The sequence below is a fragment of the Terrapene carolina genome, unplaced genomic scaffold (genome assembly GCF_002925995.2).
Source record: "Terrapene carolina triunguis isolate 2854851 unplaced genomic scaffold, T_m_triunguis-2.0 Scaffold998, whole genome shotgun sequence".
Lineage (NCBI taxonomy): Eukaryota > Metazoa > Chordata > Testudines > Emydidae > Terrapene > Terrapene triunguis.
The window spans coordinates 2,887,504-2,900,721 of NW_020665349.1; the positions used below are offsets into that span (position 1 = coordinate 2,887,504).

General features: G+C 43.2%; 1 protein-coding gene across 1 annotated transcript in view; it reads right to left on the bottom strand.

The window, feature by feature from the left end:
• DNAI1 (dynein axonemal intermediate chain 1) overlaps positions 1 to 13,218 on the bottom strand; it is a 265,393-nt gene that overhangs the window by 179,434 nt on the left and 72,741 nt on the right. Inside the window, exon 13 of the mRNA XM_029913866.1 lies at positions 1,561 to 1,808. Coding sequence (XP_029769726.1) covers positions 1,561 to 1,808 — 248 coding nt within the window. The remainder of the gene's footprint in view (positions 1 to 1,560; positions 1,809 to 13,218) is intronic.

Sequence of the window (13,218 nt, forward strand, 5' to 3'; positions counted from 1 at the left end):
GCACACAATCCATTCTCCTGATGGCTGTGCAATAGACTAGCACCACACTTGTTTGTATAACGCAGTTACTCAGACTGTCGAGTCCTTCTCCAAAAATACAGACACTCTTCAGCAGAGGGGGACATACTGAAATGGCCCTTTGCACTTTGGAAACACGGTAACAAGAAAGCAGGCTGCTGGCGTGTCTCCCCGGCCCAGGAAGGTTAGTCCAGGCCCAAAAGTCTATACAGACCCTTCCTTCAGCACACTTTTAGTCGTCAAATACAAAACTCGTGGTGTAACAAAGTTATTCCTCTGACCAAAGCAGGCAGCGGGGGCCCAGATGCCTTTTCCCTGCCTCTTCCTCACTGCTCCAGGGCCCACCACAGGAGCCAGCTTGCTTCCTGTAGCTCTCCTCCAACTGAGCTCTCTCAGCCCTTTATAGGAAGCCTTCATCGGGAGGGATCCTATTCCTGTCAATCATTCTGAGAAGCGTATTATTTTACTTTGGCTCAATTGTTGTTGTGGTAACCAGCGAGTTCCAATAGCAGAAGGAAGGAGATGGGGTGGGGACTGTTCTCCCACTCTGTGTGGACTAGGTGCAATGCGTTGGCAAGTGTCAATGGCAAAGGGCCCCATATAAACTTGTCCAGAGATCACTAAATACATTTGCTGCAGGAACATTTTTAAGTGACTTTAAAATTCCAAACTTTCTGTATGATGCATTAACTGAAATAATACACGATAATAATACATAAATGTCACTTGCTGTACAGGAAACCCATGCTCTTTGGGAATACCCTGCAATCAGGTCCCTCGCTTCTTGGACTTTATTCAACGGAAGCCGTTAATAACATGTAACCATTACCATGGGTTAAATTCTGTCTGGTACATGCCAGAAGACTCAGAGCCAGCAAATTCTAGCATAGGATCGACCACACCCAGTTTGGCCCCAATAAAACATCACTCATTGTTATGGGGCATTGCCTAAAATGAGAGGGCGTGGCCTGCTTGTCGTGATCAATGACCCAGCAAAAACCTTTATGTTCAGCCCCAATGCAGTGTATTGGTCTCAGTGAGATCAATTGCACAACGGGCTGTCACTGGGCTGATCTTGCCAGAATACAACTGTCACTCACTGTTGATTAATCACTCTGTACATCCTGCCCACTTCCTGGTGCCTGCCAGAATCCAGTCCTTTGCCTTTACCTTTAGAAGACAAATAGCCTTACATGCAGGATGTCAGCGTGACATTGATAATATACAGAGGAGATTGGCTGATCCCAGTAAGAGAAGTCGGTCCCTAATCTCAAATAAAGTGAAAGAAAAGTCATTCTTTGATCAAAGTTTTGGTGCCTACTCTGGCTCATTATTTCCTCCAATTCCTATGGACTTCTGTACATTGCCATAGGATTTATGACGCTCCCCGAAAGTTACCAATCAGCAGCTAGTATTACCACGCATACAGGGCCAAAGCATACGTCCCTCCATCCCAGGCCTGTCACTGTGCTGTTTGAACTCAATCTAACTGAACAGCGCTGTAGGTAAAAGGAAATGAACAACCCCTGCTGGGGCACCCACCTGCCACACGGGGTCTGTGTGCTTCCCTGACTTGGCAGAGCTCTTGTAGCCTGGCTGCGAGTGTGACTTTTTCAGGTTGTAGATGGCCACGTTGCCATCGTAGAAGCCCACGACAAGAAGATAGGGATGGTCATTGTGGATGTCGAGGCACATGATGCCGCTCTCGCTGTTGAAGATGTACTCGGGGAAGGAGGGGTTCTTCATGGTGTACAGAAGGAGCATGCCCCGGCTCTGCTTCATGAAGTCATCTAGAGAAAGGAAGATCCACATCATGATGTGAGTGTGACGTTACAGCCCATATTCTTTATGGAAATATGCTTATGATATGGATATGGCATAACTGAGATCTATTTTATGCAAGATGGGTCTTGTAAGGTATCATCGGAAAGGTTATATTTTACTGAATGTGATTATCCAATTTGTAGGCATGTATCATTTCTGTATCTACAGTTAGGAATATTGAATATGTCACAATTACAACTGTGTGTGGGAGACACCCACCAGACAACAGTCCATCAGCCTTGATGGGCCATTAGGAATAAACAATAAGACTTTGAAGATACTAATCTCTCTCCTTCCTGAGAGGCATCCTGGACAGGTAGCTGTGACAATACTAGGTCAGGTGGTCCTGTCACCTGGTACTAAACACCATCTTGAACTTCTAGTAATTTTCCACTAAAAGGAGGGGGAGGTCAAGACTGGGAAACAAAAGATTCCCGCCTTATGTAAATCTTATTTAAGGCTGGGGAGTAAGGCAAACAGGACTCGTCTGCATTGCCTTCCTGCCCAAGAAGAAAGTCTGCTGAAAGTACCTGAAGAGACAAAGGAACTGAGTGGTGGGAAAGGCAAAGGCTGAGTCCAGACTAAGACAAGAGTCTAGTCTGTAAAGAGAAATAACTGGAACTCTAAGCTACAGAAACTCTGCAACTTGCCTAAAACAACATTTAGGCTGAGAAATTATTTATCGAAACCAGTCTCTTTAAGATCTTAAGCTTAGTATGCATGTTTTGTTGTATTTGCTTGGTAATCTGCTTTGTTCTGTTTGCTATCCCTTATAATCACTTAAAATCTGCCTTTTATAGTTAATAAACTTGTTTTGTTTATTATTAAACCCAGTTTGTGCAATTTCTAACTGGGGGGGCAAGTTGTGCATATCTTCCTCCACATTGAGGGAGGAGACAAAGTTATGAGCTTACATTGTACAGATTTCTCTACAGTGCAAGACAATACTATCTTGGGTGTTGTCAGGTGTACCTTCCAGAGGGAAGCTGCATTTGAGTGCTGGGTGATTTCCTAGCTAAGTCTTCTCATAGAGAGCTGTTTGCAGTCTCTGTGAGACTCTACAGCTGGTGCGTCCCTACCTGTGTGTGTGCGCTGCCCGAGGCCGGAGAGCCTAATTCAGCAAAACCGGGAGAGGGAAGCCAGGCTAGTGGAGCAGGCAGGCTCAGTGAAATCCCAGTACATCAGGTGGCATCCCAGAAGGGGGGTCCAACCCGTCACAGTGAGCACAAGCCTCCTTCCTTCCAAGTTCCTTAATCACTGATGTACACGGTACAATGGCAATCATCATCCTAGAAATAAACTCAGAACCAGGGTAGAAGAGGGATATAGATCATAAAGGTATTTTAAGGGGGCCTGCCATTCTTACTGAGGGGTCCTCAGCTCTGGAGGCACTTCCCCCTTTGGTTCTCCAGAGCCTGGAGTTGGTCATGATGAAAGGCCTGTGTTTCCTCAGCTTTGTTCTCAGAGGGAGGGTTGAGTGTCTGGGAGAATGAGTTTGAGCCTTCTGACAGTCGTTCGATGTATATGGATTTTATTAACCTTGCCGAGCTCAGGATAGATGCACTTGTAACCTCTATAGAAAAGAGGAACTATATCATCTCCTTTATTCCCTGCTTGGGAAAACATTTAATAAACCATCTATAGCATATAGCACCTAATTCGTTAAAATATAAATGTAATGCCCAAGTTACTACTGCTTTATTTCCCATTTGTTTGTTTAACCCCACATCTGTGTTTTGTAATTGCAACTTCTCTTGCCTCTAAAACTACTGTTTCCCTTCCTACCTAGTTTCTCCTCTCCCTTGTGTGGTCTGATGTTATCTCTGCTCTCTTGAAATGTCCATTTCCTTCTCTTTATTAGCTTTTGGCCTCTTCTTTGCCCCTCCCCCCACCACCAGGTTGTCTGCTGCAGTTCTCAGTTTTCGTTCATTTAAGAGAAAATGTCCCATGCTCAATGGGAGTAGAAAAGGTGTTGCTACAGATAAGCTCATTCTGGTCTCCCATTTTGAAGAAGGGATGAATTCAAACTGGAACAGATGCAGAGAAGAGCTAGTAGGATGATCAGAAGAATGGAGAACGTACCTTATGAGAGGAGACTTAAGGAGTTTGGCTTGTTTAGCCTAACAAAACAATGGCTGAGGGGAGATATGATTGCTCTCTATTAATACATCAGCGGGATAAATAGCAGGGAGGGAGCAGAGTTATTTAAGTTAAGGGCCAATGTTGGCACAAGAACAAATGAATATAAACTGACCATCAACAAGTTTAGGTTTGTCTAATTTCAAAGGTTTCTAACCATCAGAGGAGTGAAGTTCTGGAACAGTGAGTGAGTGAGATTCTGTGGCCTGTGACATGCAGGAGATCAAACAAGATGATCATGATGGTCCCTTCTGACTGTAAAGCCTATGAGTCCATGAGCTCACCAGAGGCAATCTATTGAAACAGATTTCTCTGAGGGTGTATTAGCCATATCTACAGATACATTCTTGCTGTTGTGTGCTCTTTGGCACATGCTATGTGGAGAACAAATTTTCTGTTTACAGAAAGATTTTTGTTTTCAAGCATATAACATATGCCCCACCATGTCAACGGTAAGATCCTTTTATATTATTTCCTATCTTGCCTGATATTTTGAGTGTGTGTATGTATCTCACAGATCACAGTAACTTCAGAGAACTCTCCCAGCAGGTACAGAACACTCTCCTCTCTAGCGATATAGTATTTCTGGATCTACACTCAAGCATGTAATGAAGTTTCTCTAACAAACTACATACAAGTGTGAATACTGTTGAAGAGTATCTGAAGAATAAGTGAAGCCGCCCGTTCATTGATAAAACTATTACAAATAAGGACTAGTATTGCAAATATATGTTAATCTACTAAACATGCAACATTCCTTTCAATGGTGCTATACCTCAGGGAATGGTAAGCAAATGGGCTTTGTATCAGAGTGGTAGCCGTGTTAGTCTGTATCCACAAAAACAACGAGGAGTCCGGTCGCACCTTAAAGACTAACAGATTTATTTGGGCATAAGCGCTCCATTTGAGCTCTCAAAACTGGAGACTCTCAAACAAAACCAACCTTCCATACAAACTTCCTCGTGGCTGGACTTTACAAAAACGAGACAAGCCATTTACAACACACACTTTACTTCTCTACAAAGGAAAAAGGACAGTAAACTATCTAAACTCCTACATGCCAAACGGGGCTACAACAGTGGTACCCTCAACTCACCCAACAATATTGTTAATCTATCCAACCATACACTTAGCCCAGCAGAAAAGTCTGTCCTATCTCAGGGACTCTCTGCCCCACCGCCCCCACGCACATGATACAGTTCTGCGGGGATCTGGAGACCTACTTTATACTTACCTACATGCCTCTAGCTTCCATCCAGGACACATCACACGATCCATTGTCTACAGCCAAGCCCTAAGATACAACCGCATTTGCTCCAATCCCTCAGACAGAGACAAACACCTACAAGATCTTTATCAAGCATTCTTAAAACTATAATACCCACCTGGGGAAATGAAGAAACAGATTGACAGAGTGAGACGGGTACCCAGAAGTCACCTACTACAGGACAGGCCTAACAAGGAAAATAACAGAACACCACCGGCCATCACGTCCAGCCCCCAGCTAAAACCTCTCCAGCACATCATCAACGATCTACAACCTATCCTGGAAAATGATCCCTCACTCTCACAGACCTTGGGAGGCAGGCCAGTCCTCACTTACGGACAGCCCCCCAACCTGAAGCAAATACTCACCAGCAACTATACACCACACCACAGAAACACTAACCCAGGAATCAATCCCTGTAACAAACCCCGTTGCCTACTCTGTCCCCATATCTACTCTAGCAACACCATCAGAGGACCTAACCACATGAGCCACACCATCAGGGGCTCATGCACCTGCACATCTACTAATGTGATATATGCCATCATGTGCCAGCAATGCCCCTCTGCCATGTACATCGGCCAAACCGGACAGTCTCTACGTAAAAGAATAAATGGACACAAATCAAACATCGGGAATGGTAATATACAAAAGCCCATAGGAGAACACTTCACTGTCCCTGGACATTCAATAACAAATTTAAAAGTAGCCATCCTTCAACAAAAAAACTGCAAAAGCAGACTCCAAAGAGAAACTGCAGAGCTACAATTCATTTGCAAATTTAACACCATTAATTTGGGCTTGAATAGGGACTGGGAGTGGCTGGCTCACTACAAAAGCAATTTTCCCTCTCTTGGTATTGACACCTCCTCATCAATTATTGGGAATGGACCACATCCACCCTGATTGAATTGACCTTGTCAACACTGGTTCTCCACTTGTAAGGTAACTCCCTTCTCTTCATGTGTCAGTATATTTATGCCTGCATCTCTAATTTTCACTCCATGCATCTGAAGAAGGGGGTTTTTACCCACAAAAGCTTATGCCCAAATAAATCTGTTAGCCTTTAAGGTGCCACCGGACTCCTCGTTGTTCAAATGGGCTTTGTTATTTTAGAAAAAGGCAAGATTCTGACACTCTTTTCATCTAGTTTACTGGGGATTGAAAGATTGCCCTCCTGAAGCTGGCATGCGATTTGGTTCCGGTATTGAGAAGATTGTGCTCAGTGAAGGTGAGGCTTCAACTCCATTCAGCAGCCTTAGAAATCTGAGACAGAAACACTAATGGATGGTAAGAAAAGCGGGTGAGGTGACCTCTTTTCTCACAGAATGAGCTCTGAGTCCTTCCAACACTTGTAACCTTACCTGGTCACAACATAATCAACTAAGAAGTCGAATGTGTTGGACAGCTTTTGAGCTCAGCTTATGTCACCCCTTGCCGTCTCCCCAAACGTGATGAATAACTGGGATGATTTCCTAAAGGTCTTTGTTCTGTACAAATAATAACTAAGCATCTTCTTCATGTCCTGCATGAAACTCTTAGCCTCAGAGGGATAACAGGTGACTTTGAGAAGAAGACCACAAAGGAAATGGTTTCTGAATTTCACCTCAGTTAGACCAATCTTCAGTAGAAACTTGGGGTGAAGACACACTATCATATTAGCTTTATGAAAAAATTGTGAATGGGGGTAAGTCACAAAAGCCTGAATGTTACAGATATAATTGCCTCCAGGGAGGCTAATTTTAAGGAAAAGTAGAGTGAAGAGAACATTCCACAACTGGCTCAAATGGATGGTAAGTAAATGTAGTAAGGACTTGGATCGGATCCCACACTTCAGTAGCACAATGAACTAGCGCATATAGATGAAAAATCCTTTCAGGAGTAATATCACTGAAGGGTGAGAGATGACAGAAGAATGCTAAACTGTGATGATCCTCAACAATTGACAAAGACAACCCCGATTTCATCAGGAATATTAAATATTCCAGAATGGCTGGGACCGGGAATGTCTGAGACACTGAGCCCTACTATAAGGCCATTTTAAATCATGGGTCTTCCAAGTGGAAGGCTTGCAGAATTTCAGTATAACCCAGAAGATCAGAGTATCCAAAGTCCTGATCAGTGAAGCGCTCAAGATGCAAGCCACCAGGTGAAGCAACTCTGGGTCTGAATTAAAATGTCTCCTTTCTGAGGCAGAAGATCTGGAGACACTTATAATAAGAGATTGTTATTTTGACAGAGCAAAGTCTGAATACCATGTCTGATGGACCCAAGCCAACACTATTAGAAACATATGGATTATTCCTTGACTTGCTTTCAGTACAACATGAGGCAACAACAGAAATAAAAGGAAAGCATCCAGAATACCCAACTCCAATGAAGAAGGGATGTATCTGATGGGAATCCTCAATGTTTGCCTGAGCTCAGGCCACATTTCTGACCTTTGGCATAGATAGAACAAGTGTAATTGTGAATGCCACCACTTGGAAAGAGAAGATCCACTACAGAACATTTCAGATACCATTCATACTGGTCTCACCCTTGACAGCTAAGAGTCTGGAAGCAGTCGCATGCATGTATCAGTGCCCAATATGAAGACTGACGCTCTTGATGCATTGAAATACAACTCAATACACAGTGGCACATTCTGGTGGCTCAAAATATAATAATAACTTGACAGCAACCAATGATGTTATATGTCTCAATTACTTCACGGTCAGAACAACAAACCCAGAGCCCATCCCCTGGAACAAGCTAAAGTGGCACTACACTACTTCAGTTTGTGAGGTAGCCTTCATTACAAGGCACTCAGAAATAATGGTGATGGAAGCCACAAGATCCTACATAGAAAACCAAAGGCATAATGAGAACCACTGAACCATTTAAGAGAATGGATAGAAGGAAAAGAAGAGAGATCAGGGTGTGAGTAATGTTTATCTTTTATGTTATGTTTCACTTTTAAAGAGTCTGTCTAAGCCCGAAGTTCTCCTGTGAAACCATAACATTACAATCAGAATTAGCTTTCAAAACAACGGCTGCTGCTGTCTAAAACATTTGTCTGTGTAGGCATTTCTAAAATGACAAGATGGGAGGTAATATGTGTATTGGACCAACTCTTGTTGGGGAGAGAGACAAGCTTTGGAGCTTACACAGAGCTCTTCTTCAAGTCTGGGAAACGTACTCAGAGACCTGAAGAAGAGCTCTGTGTAAGCTCCAAAGCTTGTCTCTCTCACCAACAGTAGTTAGTCCAATAAAAGATAACCTCACCCACCCTGTCTTTCTAATAGCCTGGGACCAACACTACTACAACAACACTGCATATGACATATAGGCATTTCTAATGCATTCATTGCCACTGCATAAAAGTGTCCTTATAAATGCTAAGAGTTCTCATGAGAATCTGAGTTTTTCCAGAAATGAGAAGTAAATCTATAGCCTTAGAGTCAAACACCTGTATGGAATTCAAACAAGCAGTCAAAGATCTCCTTGATTCCTTGAGAAACACCCTGTGCTCATACCAGTGAGCTCAATGCAATTATATCTTTTACAGACCAGATGGGTGAGATAATATCTTTTATTGGACCAACTTCTGTTGGTGAAAGATGAACTTTTGAGCTTCACAGAGGTCTTCTTCAACTCTGTGGAGCTTGAAAGCTTGTCTCTTTCACCTACTGAAGTTGGTCCAATAAAAGATATTACCTTACCCACCTGGTCTGTCTCATATCCTGGGACCAACGCGGCTACACTAACACTGCCAACATTATATCTTTTAGACAGACGTCATGGTGCTTGGGGATGAATCTTGCATCAAAGCAGAGATTTTCAAAGAATGGTCTCTATTGTCCCTCTGGCAAGGAAGAGATTCCTGAATTAATAAACCCATCGTATGGTTCCTAGTGTGATAAGTACATCCATCATCCTCTTTCTAGGGCTCAATAATCCAGAATATTATACCCTTACATCTCACGCTCTGCCTACTCTGATCCAAGACACACCATGCACCAATCGTATGAAGGCAAGAGAAAAAGCTTTCTCGTCAACATGGCTCAAGAATTCTCCATGCTACATCAAAACATCCTGGCTATGGCTGAAAATCTGCCCCCCCCCCCCCCCCCAAAAAAACAATCTAAAAAGAAAACCAACACAGGGAAGCACGTTCATAAACAGCTGCTTGTGTCTGAGCTCTACAGCTGCCCATGAATATTTGACTTTTGTTGTCTGCCTTAGATGTGCTCACTCTTTGATGACTCTATTTGCCGGTGTTTAGTCCTGTAAGCTTTGATTCTTCAAAAGCAAAGGATTAAGCTATTGTATGTGCTTGAGAGATACGGCAAGGGGGACCCAGGTTACTTACCAGCAGGATCAGTTCAAAAGACAGAAATTTATGGTGCCCCTATGAGTGATTGAGATTTATACTTGCCTTAAAACTACTTTGACAATAGAAGTTAAGTGAATACCTACACATTTCCCCCAAATGAACAAAACATCACATAGTGCTAGAAGCATTGTGAGTGCAGAAGGACCTAAGAAAGGAACTGGCCAGCATTATGGAGTTTGCTGTAGGCCAATTGCCCCCAAAAAGTTGGAAAAAAATGACTCTTTCCGAAGAGTGCAGGAAGTTTGTCAGCGTGCTGAGCTCATTTTCAAGGGTTGCTGAAATAATAATAATCAGCAGTTTTATAATGTTTTACAGTCCTTGGAACAGGCACAGACTCTAAACTAGTGAATCCCTTGAAGGACGTTCAGTAGGTTGAGTATTAGCACCTTCTTACAGATGATGAAACCGAGAAAGGAAACGTGAAGTGACTTGCACAAGACCACACAGGGAGTTAAAGGAAGAGAACTCAGTTCTCCTGAACGCTCATCCCTCTGCTCATTCCTCCACTATGCTCTGCCTAACAGAGCATCCCAGTGATACGTGAACAAGATGGCCAGTGTCCCAGAAGAGAGAGAGAGATTTAAACAGGAGCCACTGTTAGAACCCACATGCCCAATGGGTGCTTCTGCCCCACCGACCAGAACAGAAGCACTATGCCAAGGTGATGCAAGCCTTAATGGATAATTGTGGTTCCTGGATCTGTGTACATGCAGTACACACCATAGCCAAGCAAAACTAATGCCAGAATTTTTTTAAAAAACATACTTGGGTAATTCATAAAGTCATAGAGTTTAAGGCCAGAAGGTACCATGAGATCATCTAGTCTGACTTCCTGTATAGTGCAGGCCAGAGAATTTCATTGCTATCCCTGTAATGAGTCCAATAACTTGTGTTTGACATAAGCATATCTTTCCGAAAGGCATGGAGCCTTGATTTGAAGATGGCAAGGGATGGAGAATCCACCACTTCCTTGGGTTACTTGTTCTAGTTGTTAATCAAACTCACTGCTAAAAATCTGTGTCTAACTTCTAATTTGCCTGGCTTCAGCTTCCAGCCATTGGTTCTAGTTATGCCTTCCTCTGCTAAATTAAAGAACCTTTAGTACCTAGTATTTTCTCCCTGTGAAGATACTTACACATCATAATCACGTCATCTCTCAGTCTTCTTTTTGACAAGCTAAACAGATTGAGCTCTGTAAGTCTCTCACTGTAAGGCATTTTTTTCCAGCCCTGGAATCACTTTTGTGGCTCTTTTCTGCCCCTCTCCAATTTTTCAATATCCTTTAGAAAATGTGCACACCAGAACTGGATGCAGTATTCCAGTACTGGTCTCACTACTAGCAAACACAGAGGTAAAATCCCCTTCCTACTCCTACTCTCTACTCCTTTGTTCATACATCCAACTAGTGCATTGGCTCTTTTTGTCACACATCACACTGGGAGCTCATGTTAAGGTGCTTGTCCACAATGATTCCTATGTCCTTTTCAGAGTCACTGTTTTCTAGGATACAGTCCCCCATTCTGTAGGCATGAGCTTCACTCCTCGTTCCTAGATGTATAAATTTGCATTTGGTGGTATTAAAACTCATTTTGTTTGAATAGGCCAAGTTTACCAAGAGATTCCGATCGCTCTGTATGACCAGCCTGGCATCCTTATTTACCACTCTGCCAATCTCTGCGTCATCTGCAAATTTTATAAGCAGTGATTTTTATACATACTTCCAGATCACTGATAAAAATATTGAATAGCATTGGGTCTAGTACCGATCTTCATGGAACATTACTAGAAACTCCCTCCTTCAATGGCAATTCCTTGTTGTTGAGTACTTTTGGAAATCTGCCAGTTTGGACAGTGTTTAGACATTACATCTCACTGTTAGGGCCCTCTGACTACGAGTGGAATTCACAGAGCATGAATACTTCCCATTATCAGAAATTGCTCACGCATTCTAGTCAGTAAAATGTGGCATTGCAAGAACTGCAAACTCTGATGCATCAAATCAATTTGCTGTAGATAAAGTCTGGGTTGTTTTATTTTATGCTAATTCAGATGTCTGAATATCATAATTTAACACTCTGACAATAACCTTCATTTGATGAGAAAGACCTGGAATTAAAGCCCAGGCAGTGACTCTGTTTAGAAAGCACAGAACTTGTAGTGGTGATGCGGGGGGGGGGGGGGGGGGGCGCGGGAATAGGAATTTGTTAGTGCTTTGAACATTTCAAAAGAGAAGAAACTGACAGCTCACATGGCAGGATGTCATTTATGCACCTCCTGAGCTCTGCCATACACCTAATAACTCTGCCATGGGCTCTGCCACACATGGGAGGCCACCCACCTAAGTCATGCGGATCGATATATAAAACCTACTTTTAAAGAAACAAGCTGTCAAGGAACCATGCTTCATACTCTAAATGTTGGCTGGCAAATGAACACAGGAGACATCGAGCCAGCAGGGGCAAGGGAAATGAGAGATCTAGGTAATGTTTGGACCTGCAAACATTTGTCATTGTATTCAAGAGGAGAAGTTCAGAAGTAGAGAAGGACAGAGGCAAAAAGGGCCAAAAAAGTGCATTCCTGAAAACAGTGACTGCTCCATGGGAATGCCTGTCTTGTTCTGGAGTTACACTCCCAGGACATAAAAATGAGATCTGTGTCTAATTAGGAATCAAGGCTGAAACCAGAAAGGGAGAAGGCATATGTTACAGGGCTGAATTTGCCAGGCTGTATGTCAGAACTGGTCTTTTTCTTAAATTGAACAGGCTTTTCTTTGGGGACGGGGGGTGGAGCAAGGGAATAGAAATCCCTTTTTTGATCTGCTTTTTTCAAAAGCTATTTTTAAAAACTGTTACTTTACATTAAAAATAGTAGTAGTTCCACCACCATTATGTTATGAACACACATTCCATGCACATGACATTATGAACACTATCAGCTGTCAGAGAAACCATGACCAAATGACCTCTCATTATGGACTCAGATAATACTCAGCAAAGCCAACAGAAACTGGATACAGCACGTTATGAGTTACCTTCCCCCAAAACATCTCCTCTCTTCTCCCTCCTTTCTCGATCATCATTGACAACTCTACTATCTCTATTTGCCAGAAGCTGGGAATGGGTGACAGGGAGTGGGCCACTTGATGATAACCTGTCTGTTCATTTCCTCTGGGGCACCTGGCATTGGCCACTGTCGGAAGACAGGATACTGGGCTAGATGGACCTTTGGTCTGACCCAATATGGCCATTTTTATGTTCTATTGTTCCTTATCTCTTCTGCTATGCAAGTTTTCAACCTTGGTGTACTTTTCAACCTCTCCGCCCACCCCCATACAAGTTGTGGCCAAATCCTGTTGCCTTCTGCTGTCCAACATTTCTAAAAACTCCATGCCTTCCTTTCTGTTTCTTTGCTTAAAATCCTTTTCCAAGTGGTGAAACTCTGATCCCAGCTGCTTCAACCTTCTCCTCTCTGGCCGCCCTCACTGCTGCATCTCTTCTCATCTCTGCCCCTCCTCCGGAGACACCTGGGGTACAGTGCTGGAGGAGCAGGCAGCTGGTGAGTTCCCTCCCCCCCCTTCCCAGGAGTGGGGGGC